Source organism: Pseudorasbora parva, chromosome 17, assembly GCF_024679245.1.
Source record: "Pseudorasbora parva isolate DD20220531a chromosome 17, ASM2467924v1, whole genome shotgun sequence".
Taxonomy (NCBI): domain Eukaryota; kingdom Metazoa; phylum Chordata; class Actinopteri; order Cypriniformes; family Gobionidae; genus Pseudorasbora; species Pseudorasbora parva.
Window position 1 is genome coordinate 43,864,139 of NC_090188.1, and position 13,416 is coordinate 43,877,554.

Here is a 13,416-nt window from a genome sequence, read left to right on the forward strand (position 1 = left end):
TTTTCCACTGGCCAGCGTGAGCACAGGGGCTGAAATCATGCCTAATGCGGCACTTCTGTAAAATCTGCAATAAACAACACTATGTCACACAATATACAAATGTACACGAGCAAGAGGGAGATGAATGAAGTAAATCACTATACGAATATATCAGAAGCTGTCATTTAGTCTTTATTTACTAACCTGGACACCATGCGGCCATTCAATGACCATGAACAGGTAATAACTTGCATTTTTCATTCGTTATTGTATCGCTGTTTTTTTTTCCTTTCCTTTTCCGTTTTTGTGTGTGTGTGGGGGGGGGTGTAACGCAAGCATTACTGAAAATATACAGAGTAAAATATTACTGAAAATGTATTAGTAAAGCCTTACACTACTGCGTTACAGCAAAAATTAACAAGCTACTGTAATTTATTACTTTTGTAATGCGTTACTCCCAGCACTGATCTTTATATAGTAAAAAGTAAAAAGAATGGCAAGTAATAAATTTTCAGAGCCTGAACACTTACCATTTGCGTTCTTTATAGTCTTTTGGGACGTACATTTACATTTAATCATTTAGCAGACACTTTTATCCAAAGCGACTTACAAAAGAGGAGAGCAATAGAAGCAACGAAACAAACAACGGCAACAGCATGCGAGTGCTGTAAGGAAGTCTCAGTTAATCGAACAGTACACAAACTATTTTCTAAATTGTTTATTTTTAAATAAGCAAACATAGGTTGATGACACGCTATGCTTCGTCTCCTGATCTCTGTCGGCCAGTAGAATTGCTGTGATTTCACATGTGCTTCAGGCACCAGCGTACCTTGATGCAGCATTGAGTTCCCTCGAAAGGGAATGAATGAATTATGGGCATGAATAGATGATGAATGGATAAAAGCCCTGTTAGGTTCAAATGTGCACATGTACACTTACACTAGGGGTCAAAGGCCAAATTTGAGGTGGTTTCTTGTCGACACCACAATGCATGAAGTTGTTTAAAGGCATGTTTGATGCAAAGCATCAAATTGTACACTGTGTACGTTTATTTTTTCTGCTTTGATTGGTGTAAATTCATCAATATCTATGGCATCAGACTAAGAAGTTTTTTAGACTTGAAAGACATGACATGCCAAATGCTGAAATAGCTCATACAATGCGCAGCATTAATTTGCTTTGTAACGCCTTGTTAAAGATACCTAATCTAATCAAACAGAACCTCACCACTATTCCTCCCATGTGATTTTGTATTTGCATATTGGTTAGTGAGCAAAACCACCCAATTGTGACTGTGCAATTCACAGTAATGAACTGGCAACACTAGTCTTGTCACGGGTATGTGCAGGCAGGAACAAATGGAGGAATCTGAAGACCCAGAATAAAACTTAAACTTTAATCTTTACCAGGCAACAGAAACACACACTTAGCATAACGGTGATCAGACAAAGACTGAGTGAACAAGAGGAACTTAAATAGCAGACAGAAACGAGTTAATTATCTAAACACCGCTGAACAGAACTTAACTAACGAGGGTGACCTAGGAAATATACAAGTGATGGGAAACTAAGGCTCCCCCCCCCTCGTTTCAAGAAATATCTGCGTCCACACGAGATCATCGAAACCGACTCAAAACGATGTAGTATACATGCCAGGCCAGTGTGTGGCGCTGTAATTCTGCCACAGAAATGCACTAAAAACAGAGAAGAAGAGTTGTGGCTGAAATGGGTACAGCAGTGGTCGGAGGTGAGGCAAAATCTCACGATAAAATAAAAATAAATATATTTGCTACTTAACAGATGTGTTTTATTAACATTTACACCTAGCCCAACCCTAAATCTACCCTTACAATAATGCAGATACGGTAATTAAATGATGCGATATTGATGTGCGCATGCCCAGTGCCCGTAGTTGTGTCCCTTAACTCTTTCACCGTGCTGGACGTAGTGTGATGACATCACCGTTTCAGAAAATATACGGATTTGCTGTACACACAAAAACGTAAGAATGACGATTTCAGATTGTGGTGTGGCAAGCAGCGGGGCGAGGGACCGCGAGAGCGGGCCGGTGATTAATGTTAACGAGTGCCAGCTGCGTGGAACACCGGTCTCGTCTCGCTGCCTTCGTTCCTCCTCTTATGCTCCCGTCACATGGCCGCGAGACGAGACCGGTGTGCCACGCAGCTGGCACTCGTTAACATTAATCACCGGCCCGCTCTCGCGGTCCCTCGCCCCGCTGCTTGCCACACCACACAGATTTATCCACTCTGGGACCCGGTTTCAGAAAATATCGGATTCATGCTTTTAAAACGCCGGATCTGTGTGGACGAAACGTAGCCTAGAAATCTAGACGCACCCTAGCGGCAGCAAATTTAATCTGCCCGCAAGTGTCCTCTAGCAACTCTCAATAGCCTTCTGAGCTGTAATCCCCTCACTCTGGACGGGCCAATCACATTGTGTATAGAGTCGGTGGGCGGGGCCATAATGACGACGGCCGAGTTGCGTTTGCGTGCTTCTAGTAAACACAGAAACTGGCGAACGGCGGTCTGTCGAATCCGCTTTGACCGCGACTCTGGAAGACTTGGAGTTAAGCTTTTCTCTGAGAAAAGAACAAAGAACGGCACTGAAGTCATTCTGAAGAAGGGAAGATGTGTTCGGAGTTTAGCCGACCGGATACGGCGAATGTTTAATCTGTCAGCTCTGCTTCACCTTCGTTGCTTTGGTTGGTGTAGCGCTATCCTATCGCGTGCAGAGGGAGTTTGAAAGACAGCCGTTTATCCCGCCCCTCGGATTGAGCCGTCAATGGTGAGTTTCCAGACCAAACATCTTGATGGGGGTCTGGCTTGTCAGGCTCCGTGTGGACGGGGCCTAAGACAAAAGAACATGTGATAGAATCAAAACACAGCTGAAAGACCTAACAAACAGACAGACATGTGACATTACTCCCCCCTCCTGGTCGATGCGTCCTCACGCTATAGAAAGACCCCCCCGGGGCAGGGGGTGGCTATCCTAGAGTCCTGCAAGTGACAGGACAATGCTGGCAGGTTAGGATGACTCCAGGGTGGTGCTGGCAGCTCAGGAGACAACGGAGGTGCTGACAGTTCAGGTACGGCTTCCATGGACTGGTAGCCCCCCTCCCAAAAAAATGTATTGGGAGGAGCTACTGATACCAGAAAGAGCTCACTGACTGGAACCTCTCTGGACTCTCGTCAGGAGCTGGAAGTGGCTCAGACCAAAAGTCTATTAGCCAGTGGTTCTTCACTGGACTCTGCATGGGTGACTGGAGATGTCAACGGTCTGGACCTTCTTTAGGCGTTCCACGCTGCCCGATCTCTGCAGCACCGCTAGATCCCTCGGTGGCGACTCTTACTGTGCGTTCACACCGCCGGCGTCGAGAGCGTCAAGGTGGCCGGAAGTCATTAATTTTCAATGGGAGCCGGGCGGCGAGCTCCGGTGAGAGCGGTGTGGTGCTTCTTGGATGATTTGGGCGTCGAGGAGAGTTGAAATCAGCTCATCTTTATGGTAATGAGCTATAACGCTGTTCGGGGGCAACCAATTGGAATGTAGAAGTACTCCGCTTGAGAGAAATCCACACAACGTAGGCCAGTAAACTTTGCTTCCGACAACATTAGTTCCCAAGCCAAATAAAGGAGAAGTTGATCATTGCTGTGCGGGTTTCCCTATTATTTAAGACGTGATCATTCATAAGCCCCTTTCACACTGCAATTCCGGCAAATACACGGATAATGCGACCCGGCATTTGTTCCCGGGTCGCTAGATTTGGTCCATTCACACTGCCAGCAAAATACCGTAATATGTGCGCTTTCACACACAACCCGTAACGGTCCCGGGTCGAGTTGACACGTGACATCCGGATGTGACGTATAACGGCGAGCGATCTCCCCTTCAGCGCGGATAGTAAGGAGCTCCGTGGTCTCGACTTGTGTCCAGTTTGCGCACATTTCTGCTTGTTTAATTTTAGTTTCTTTTGTATCCGAACACTCTCTGCGTTTAAAACACCGACGAGCTCTTCTGGCACTGCAGGGTTGTGTTATTGAAAAAACAAGCTCTAAGAGTCGCACGATAACTACGTACACGTTGCGGCATTAGTTTCGGCTTTTGTTCACACAGCGCTCATCCCGGGTCGAATACCGCAATATTACTAGGTCCCCGACCCGGGTCGAAATCGGTAATCAATCCCGGGACGTGGTTGCTTTCACACAGAAGGCGACCCGGCAATGTTCCGGGAATATTGTGGGTCCGACATGCAGTGTGAAAGGGGCTATAGTGATGTGTAATTTGTTAAGAAGGCGCGCAACACTATTTTAAAGGCTTGTTTTTCAGAGGGAATGCAATTCATTTTTACTTTCACATTTAAACGATTTCATGAGGTTAACTTATAACCTACTTGTGGTCAGTCTGCCCATCAACATGCTTGTTTGCTTTGCGGAACCTTTAAATACCGTTTTAAAAAAGACCAAGCATTCCATCTACGTCAGAGCGGCAGCGCGTCCACGAATCTTTCTACAGCGTTGTTGGCAGGGCGGCCAGAGCAAATTTTGTGTGTGTATGTGAAAGCACAGTTACAGTTTGGTTTAGGCAGAAAGACAGGGAGAGGCAGAGGAGTATCTCAAACGAAGATGTTACCGGACTCTCGACAGGGACTGGAGATGTCCAATGGTCAGGAGTGGAATGGGGTGACTGTGGCAGAGTGGTCATCACAATGCACTGGCATGTGGAGGGTGAGGGTTTAGGGTGAGCTTAGAGTGCCTACATGTTTTTGGGTAGGGACCAGATGATGATTGTCCTCATAAACAGCCTCTACTATGAAATCAGAACATTTTAAATAGGACATAATTAATGAAGTCTGTTACAGACCTATAACAATCGCCAAGAGAAAGGACACGACCATGTCATTGTCCAGTCCCATCCATAAGCAGGCATTGACCATCTGGTCACTCCATCTCACCAGATAGCAATACTCACAAAATTCCTCCATATACCACTCCAAAGGACGACCGCTCTGGTGGATGGAAAAGAGGAGGTGATCTTCAGCCAGTTTTGGTGTTGGTCTAGTCATCTGTAACGGGTGGGTGTGCACAGGAACAGGCTGAATACTCAGGAGAATGAAATCCAAACACTCTTTAATTGTCACATTCTGGAACAGGCTGACAGGCATAGAAACTAAAGCGAACAGAACAGTGACTAGACAAAGACTGAGTGAATAAGAGGAACTTAAATAGCAGACGGAAACAAGATAATTAACTAAACACCGCTGAACAGAACTTAACGAGGGTGACCTAGGAAATATACAAGTGATGGAAAACTAAGACAAAAGAACATGTGAGCGAATCAAAACACGACTGAAAGACCTAACAAACAGACAGACATGTGACAATATGACCTAACAAACAATGACTGTTTTTTTTTTTTTTTTTTTTTTTTTTTTTTTTTTTTTTTATATCTCCCATTTGTTTCATACATTTAAGTGAGTTACGTAATAAGACCATTTCCACCCTCGTAGTTTACCTTCATGTGCTTCCAATCTCAGGTCATGAGTCATTTTTTCCATTGCAAAGATTTCCTCCATGATATTCCTCCATTGGTCCAGTCTCAAGGGCTCACTTTTTAGGTAAGTTCATCTTACCTTAAATGGGGTCCTTCAACTAATTAAACTTGTCTGTGGAATTGCCCAATTTAATATCAGGATGTGGTGTCACATCGGAGGACATGGTTATCTGTATCTACGCTTTTAGAAATATATGGATACAAAAAAATAAAACCATTTTTATTTACTAAAATAGACACTTGTAAAATGATGCCTGAGGTTATTATTATTATTATTATTATTTTTTATAAAAATTGTAATTTACTGAACCATGCTTGAGACTTGAGATTTGGCTCAAAAATTAACAAAATCTAAAGACAAAGCAGTTTTTATAATAGGTCCATGTAAGACAAAACTAATGTTTAACCATTTACTGCATTTTAAATGCTGACAATACTATTTATATTCATTTATATCTCGTGTGACTGAAAATGCCGTGTCACATCAACAACCCGTGATCTGAATGCGTTCGCGGCTCGAGTCGCGAACTGTTTCTGAAAAGAACCGATTCGAAAGAACCGATTCGAAAAGAACTGACTCGAAAAGAACCAATTCGAAAAGAACCGATTCGGAAAGAACCTGTTCACAAGAGCGATACATCCGCGAACTGGACATCACAGTCAAGTTTCGTTTCTCGAAAAGTGTCCACCCTGAATGCTATAGCTCACACTCACACACACAAGGGCTCATTTCGAGAGAAGATGGGTCTGTGTAAGTACCTTATCATATCACTGCAGGATCTTAATGTTGTTTATTAGCATTACAGGAATCTTACCCTTATTTTCTCTTCTATTTAGTGACACTTGTCTTAGCCGGTGCTGCTGGAGCAGGTAATTTAACAAACAAACTATAATTTCATAATACAAAATTAAAAATGCTTAAAAAGTGTCTGTAGATTTCAATTAGCCTACACATCTTTAAAGTAACATTTTAATACAACACACTTTGCAGTTTTATTCATATTCTGAGCTGGGGTTTCACTGAGGGGTTTGGTCATGATAAAAAGAGAATGAGTGAATATTTAGATAACGCCTCATTTGCCTATTTGAACGTAACATTTCAGAAAACTTGTAATAGGCTACAAAACATATTTGCCATTCTTAATGTAGACTAATCAATGAACGGGGTGTGGTGGAATAGCTACATTAGGAGCCTATATATTATATATTAGTTTCAGAAAAGTAATATTGTTTCCGCTGCGTTTGTTGCGTTAACCGTAAAGCGATGTTGATCTCTCTCTCTCTCTCTCTCTCTCTCTCTCTCTCTCTCTCTCTCTCTCTCTCTCTCTCTCTCTCTCTCTCTCTCTCTCTCTCTCTCTCTCTCTCTCTGTGTGTGTTTGTGTGTGTGTGTGTGTGTGTGTGTGTGTGTGTGTGAGCCTGTTTATATGGTTTATGAGGACACAAATTTGTATAACTACATGGGTATTACACTGGTATTACACTATTAATGTGGTTTATGAGGACATATCAAATGTCCTCATAATTCAAATGGCCTTAAAAACATACTAAATGATGTTTTTTTGAGAAAGTAAAAATGCAGCATGTTTCCTGTGATGGGTAGGTTTAGGGGCAGGGGCAGTGTAAGGGGATAGAAAATACGGTTTGTAGGGTATAAAATCCATTACGCCTATGGAGAGTCCCTGTAAACCACATAGACCAACATGTGTGTGTGTGTTTGTGTGTGTGTGTGTGTGTGTGTGTGTGTGTGTGTGTGTGTGTGTGTGTGTGTGTGTGTGTCAGTCGGTGCAGTCGGTGCAGTCGTTGCCGCTCCTGTAGTTCTGACGGCGGTGGGCTTCACCGGAGCCGGCATCGCCGCGAGCTCTTACGCCGCCTCGATGATGAGCGCCGCTGCGGTGGCGAACGGAGGAGGAGTCGCTGCCGGCTCCATGGTCGCGGCCCTTCAAGCCGCTGGTATGCAGACGTCAGGATTGTGGGAGATGACGTAGAAGTCAATAAAATAAAAATATGCAAGTGATATTTCATTTTCATCATCTCTATTGGGCTGAGAGTGTACACTCTTTTGTCTTCAGGTGCTGCTGGGATCCCAGTTGTGGCTCAGGCGGCTGTGGGCGCCACAGGCGCTGCTGTGGGAACAATTGTGGGCCTCCTCATCTGAGCGGAGCCACTGAAATAATCTGATCAATATACAAATAAAACTCTTCATTACTGCACAGTCTGCCTCTTCCATAATGACTTTAGTCTGCATCTCACTTTGCTGTGCTGTGTGTTTTGCTTGTGCGCGTGTGTGAGTGAGAGAGTTTGTGTGTGTGTGTGTGTGTGTGTGTGTGTGTGAGAGAGAGAGAGAGAGAGAGAGAGAGAGATATTGTGTGTGTGAGAGAAAGAGAGCGAGAGAGAGTCTGTGTGTGTGTGTGTGTGTGTGTGAGAGAGAGAGAGAGAGAGAGAGAGAGAACTTAGAAATATATTGTTGTAAATATACACCAAATTGTATTTTTTTTTGACAATGTTAACTTTTTTTGACAATATATTTGAAACATTTCAAAATATATAAAAATAGCCTAAATATATTTGATAAAACATTTTAAAAAATATTTAGCCTACATACAAATATTGTCTACCTATAACCATTGTTTTGGAAAATGCAATAAAATAAAAAAAATTATATATATATATATATAAAACCCTGGGTAAATTTGAGTTAATACACAATGTTTTTTATTGAAACACATCTTCAGTCAGAAGTACACATGCTCCAGAACCAAGTGAAAGATTTACAGCAGCAGTTAGCAGTCATGAGTGTAAGCCAGAGTCAGCCAAGTCGACATGTTCAGGCCCAAAGTCTACTTGTTTTACTGCAAGAAGACTAGGGGTGTCCCCGACTAAGGATTTACACATTCGAATCAGAATTTTCGACCGATAGTCGAATCATCTGTGTGTGTGTGGGTTGTGAGGGGCACGACACTAGTCCGCAGGAGGGTAAAACTATTTTTATTTTCCTTTACACACTGCACACAGCAACAACTTTTAATAAAGCGACCAAAACTGCCTGCCAACTGACAGACGAACTGACAATGGCTTTCTTATTTAGGTTTAAATGCTGGGCAACGATTAAAATGTTTAATCACGATTAATCGCAGTATGCGCAAAATTCAATATGAATACAAAAGTGCTGCTAAATGAGCAAAAGTGCAATAACATATGGTTTGCAAACACTTTAAACAAATAAAGTGCTTTTTACAGCAGTTAAAATTTAGTAACAGTTACAATTTTCTTGTAAATATCAACTTAACATTAATTTAATCAAAATACATTAAATAGGTGGTCTACATATATTGATTGTGTAGTAATATTCTCATCAGTGTTCTGTCAGCTTTAACATCGGCTGACTTAAATCTGCATATTTGTGATATTCACCCCAGGGCGTTATTGAATCTTATAAAGGCCATTTTTTAAAATCGTATTAAATTTATGCATCATCCACGCAGGGAGGCCTACTGAGGCCTACCACCTGACCCAGAGTTAACTGCCCGGACTGCCTCGGCTGGCGTCTCCCCGCCAGCCGGCCTTCTGTAGATGGTCCGTCCCAGCAGGGGCCAGGGACACCCTCCTGCCTGGGCGCCACCCTGGACCTCAGCGGAATACACGTTCTATACGCCGCTGAGCGCGCCCTCGCCTCTCTGAACCTTCCCACCCCTGCTCGACGGAGGTGCCGAAAAGCTCAGAGGGCGAGACTGGGGCATCGAGGAGAAAGGCCTTTTCTTTCACCCCGATGTCTGCCGGGTTCAGCCACAGATGCCTCTCCGTGGCGACTGCTGTGTGTTTGGCCGCCCGGAGAGAGAGATCCGTGGTGCGGCTTAACTCAGCCACCGCATCAGGGGGTAGGCCCTCCCCCTGATCGAGGTCCCTCAGCAGGTCAGCTTGATAAGCCTGCAACACAGACATTGTGTGCAAGGCCACCGCCGCCGCCTGACCCGCCGATGTGTATGCCCTGCCATTAAGATGCTAAGTTGTCTTTAACGGTTTTGATGGCAGGGCTGGAGCTCTTAGTGTCGATGGCCGCCCAGACGCGAGATTTTGTCGATGGGCGGCATCGACACATACCCTGCCTCTACCCATACCCTCCCGAAATTAAAACGCTGATGTCGATGGATTCGCACCGAGTAGGGTTTCTTCCATGCCCCCGCGACCTGCTCGTGAAGGTCGGGAAGGAATGGAAGGCTCCCGGGAGCTGGGCGGCTATGGTCGGGGAGAAACCGATCGCCCAATCTGTTAGGAGGAGGATCTGTCTCCATCCGACTCCTCCTCCATCAGCCTGCTCTCGCGACCTGGCTGATCGCCCGTGAGCACTGTGTTCTCCAGATGATGAGCCAGATCCATCTGGGAGCCCCAGGACAAACGGCGCCGCTCAGCCTCGGCATGAGCGGGACCGCTCCCAGATGCTGGCTCTTCTTCCCTCCAGAAGAAGGCCAAGCGAGAGCGCAGCGTCCTCAGCAGAAAACGCTCGCAGTTTGCGCAGGAAGCCCCCTCAAGAACCTCCCGCACGTGCTCTTCCCCCAGGCAGAGCACACAAAGGGTGTGCATGTCCTCGGGCGTGGGAAACCTGGGACACGGATCAGCGCACTTCCTATACGCTCCCTTGGATTTACGTGTGCATTTCATTTCACTTTAGAAAGACTTTCTAGCGAACCAGACAGAACAGTCCCTGAAGATGAAAGGATAGCGTCATGTTGGCACGGTGCCCTTTTATACTTCCTGGTCGCACGGTGATGACATCACCAGCTGCCGACGGTCAGTAGGATTGTGATTTGATAGCGATTTCAGACACCTGTCACGCTGAAGGCGTTCCCCGTAGCGTCAGCTGACGCAGCGCGAGTTCCCTTTCGAAAGGGAAATCATTTTTTGAGAGAGCATTACATTTATTAATTATATAAGACGAAGAGCAGTGACGTTTGATGGTGGAGAGACTTTTGGTGTGACACGCATAGCTGGAGGCAGAATAGAATCCATATTGCAGAGGTGCTTTATTCCCAAGAACAAGGAACAGATCAAACAATCCAAAACAACAGGCAAACGTGATCGAAGTACAGGTTTCAGAAGGGGTGCATGGAGGGAGGGTGAGATGCGATAACAGCAGGAAGCTGTTGTCTATAGGTCACCAGGTTGATTTGTTTAAGTATGTAACCCTTTTCTTAACCCTAGGGATTAATGTAAATATTTTCCAAAAAAACAACAAGAAATCCCGGATTCCCGGCAGTTGAATGGTGAATTTGGCCGGTCTGTTTCTTTAAATAAAGTTAGTTGTAAATTAACCTTTCCCTTTATCAGTTAGACTATACTTTCATTGAAAATCAATTAACCACAATTTGTGTTTAGGGTTTCCACAGAATTCAGTAACTTGTTAAATAAATTAAATTGATAATAAAATTTCAATAAACTACTCAAAAAACTCTACTAGAATAAAATAAAATACTAGAATACAAGAGTTAAGGAGGGAGAAAAAAACCCCCGAATATTTATTTTTACATTAATGTAATACCCCCCTTTTTAAAGAAAAAACTCAATGAATAAACAAATTACAGCTGTTTGTAAGAAAAAACTGAAAAACTTCTGCCCAATGATAGGTAAGTTATTTTGTTTCTTGTCAATGAAATGTACAAATCACCTTTTCAATATTAGGCCATGTCCACACTAATACGTTTTCATTTGAAAATTTATATTTTTCTCTCCATTTTGGCCTTCCGTCCACACTGAGACAGTGTTTTAAGTCAATGAAAACGTATTGTTTTGAAAACGCTCTCCAAATCGGATAAATTTGAAAACGCCGTCTTCACGTCGTAGTGTGGACTGTGAAAACGGAGGCTTTTTAATACGATGACGCATTTTTTGCCATGTGATGCAGTCATATGACCAATTCATGCCGTATTTATTTTGGCATGTCTCCCTGGCTGCGTCTCAATCAGCTCCCTAGTTCAGTAGTCAGGGCACTGATCAGGGAGTTAGCCCATTAACTTATGTCCTGATCTGTGCCCTGACTACTGAACCAGGGAGCTGATTGAGACACACCACCAGTCTACATTTTCACTTGCTTTTAGCACTTTATATTCATGTGTTACTCACAGCAACAACTCCACATCACTGTCGACCCATTTAAAAAACTCAGTGCCTTTTTTCGACATTGCCGCAAAATTTCAAAGAGTAAATAAACGAGTAGCGAAAATGACGCAAGTTGAAGCGTCTTGAATTTGCTCATGCGCAGTACGGGGATGTAAGCGTTTTCAGACGTTTCAGTGCAGATGAACATTTTTTGGAAAAACGATTGAAAATGATAATGTGGAGGCGGAGCGTTTTTAGACGAAAACTCTGTTTTTAAATTTATCCATTTTGTCTCTCTTATGCTTTCTGCACTAGCATTCTTAAGCTCTTCTTCTTACTTTAGAACACTGGACTCAATTAGCATATAATATGATCAATTCAAACCCTGATAAAGAGTTGAACTCAATAAACACATTAAGACCAGGAAAATAGAACAATATTCCCCTCAACAGCAAGTGCACACTTGATAAAACCTGTGATTCACAACCAATATTTGTTCAGTTCAGTATGCAAATCAGTTATGATGAATCGGTCACGCAGCTGCAATACGAGAGTCCGTCACGCAGTCAAATATACGTTCGTTTCGTTATCGTTGGGGCCCAGTTTGTTGGTGCACATTAACAGCTGATGACTTCAATGTAATCGAAACATGATTGCAGTCTTGGAAACGAGTTCACTTACGTCCATTACGTCCACACATGAATGTGTAGCAGCAGCATTGGGTTCACCACACGCACAAGAAGTCCCGAACACTCTATGAATTCAGTCGATCCACGTCCCGCGACAAACCACACGATCTGTTCAGTCCCGGATGAATTCTGAAGTCCTCCATTGAACATCCAATAACTTCACCAACGCAGTTATTGTCCACGAACTTGAATGTCACTAACTGTTAAGCACTTATCACGCACGTATTGATTCAGCGCGATGATTCAATAGATCACGGAGAGATAACAGAAATAAAAAACACTTTAAATGGTAAACAAAATAAAACAAGTGTCGATTTCCTACACTTTGGGCCTTATATTACAAATAATATTAGGTCTCCAGAATGATGACGCACTTAACACACAGACAGCGATATTGCTGGCAACTCTTTTTCTCCACTATGTGCGATGCTCCTCCCTATTCACATAACTCACGTTATGATGCAACCTTAAACAAGTCACTGTCCAGTAATATTACACTTGCATTTAACATATCACTTTGGATATGAAACAAAATAATTAACATCACATATATTGAAATAAACACACATTTGAAAAGCATACTTTTTAATGCTCTGCATTACTTCAAACAAAAGGGCATATTTTAAAAGGTCCCTACACACTCCCCCCACCAAAAGTCCAGTATGCCCCCATGCTGCTCATAGAAAACACTAACACCATCTAAGTGGTGACCACTTGTATAAAGACTAAAACTTATTGGCACCAGTGTGGGCCTATTGCTACACACATGGCATAATGCATCCGCATTGCACCACCAAGCATGTGAACTTTTATAGCTACTAGGAAAATACGAAGCATTTGCAGCTGCTACATCAACACTACACTGCTTGGATACAACAGTCTCAGTATGTGGCACTCCCAATGTATCATATGTAAATCGAGTATTAGGCTTTCTCTCTCTACATGATCTGCATACTTCAGGATGTACACTCTCTGGCTGAGTTTCAGTATCAGTAGTAACAGCAGTCTGTAGGGTACTTTCATGATCTTTAGCCATTACATCCTCCATCAAATCAACATTTTCAGCATCAGCCTCCTGTCTAACACCAGAA

The 13,416-nt window shown here is 43.4% G+C and overlaps 1 protein-coding gene across 1 annotated transcript; it reads left to right on the plus strand.

Moving 5' to 3' along the window:
- The first annotated feature begins 6,179 nt into the window (after window positions 1–6,179).
- Window positions 6,180–7,756, plus strand: LOC137045116 (interferon alpha-inducible protein 27-like protein 2A). The gene is made up of 4 exons (XM_067421614.1): window positions 6,180–6,297; window positions 6,384–6,416; window positions 7,326–7,496; window positions 7,616–7,756. The coding sequence occupies exons 1-4, from the start codon at window positions 6,288–6,290 to the stop codon at window positions 7,699–7,701; spliced, it is 300 nt and encodes a 99-aa protein (XP_067277715.1). The 5' UTR covers window positions 6,180–6,287; the 3' UTR covers window positions 7,702–7,756.
- The last annotated feature ends 5,660 nt before the right edge of the window (window positions 7,757–13,416 follow it).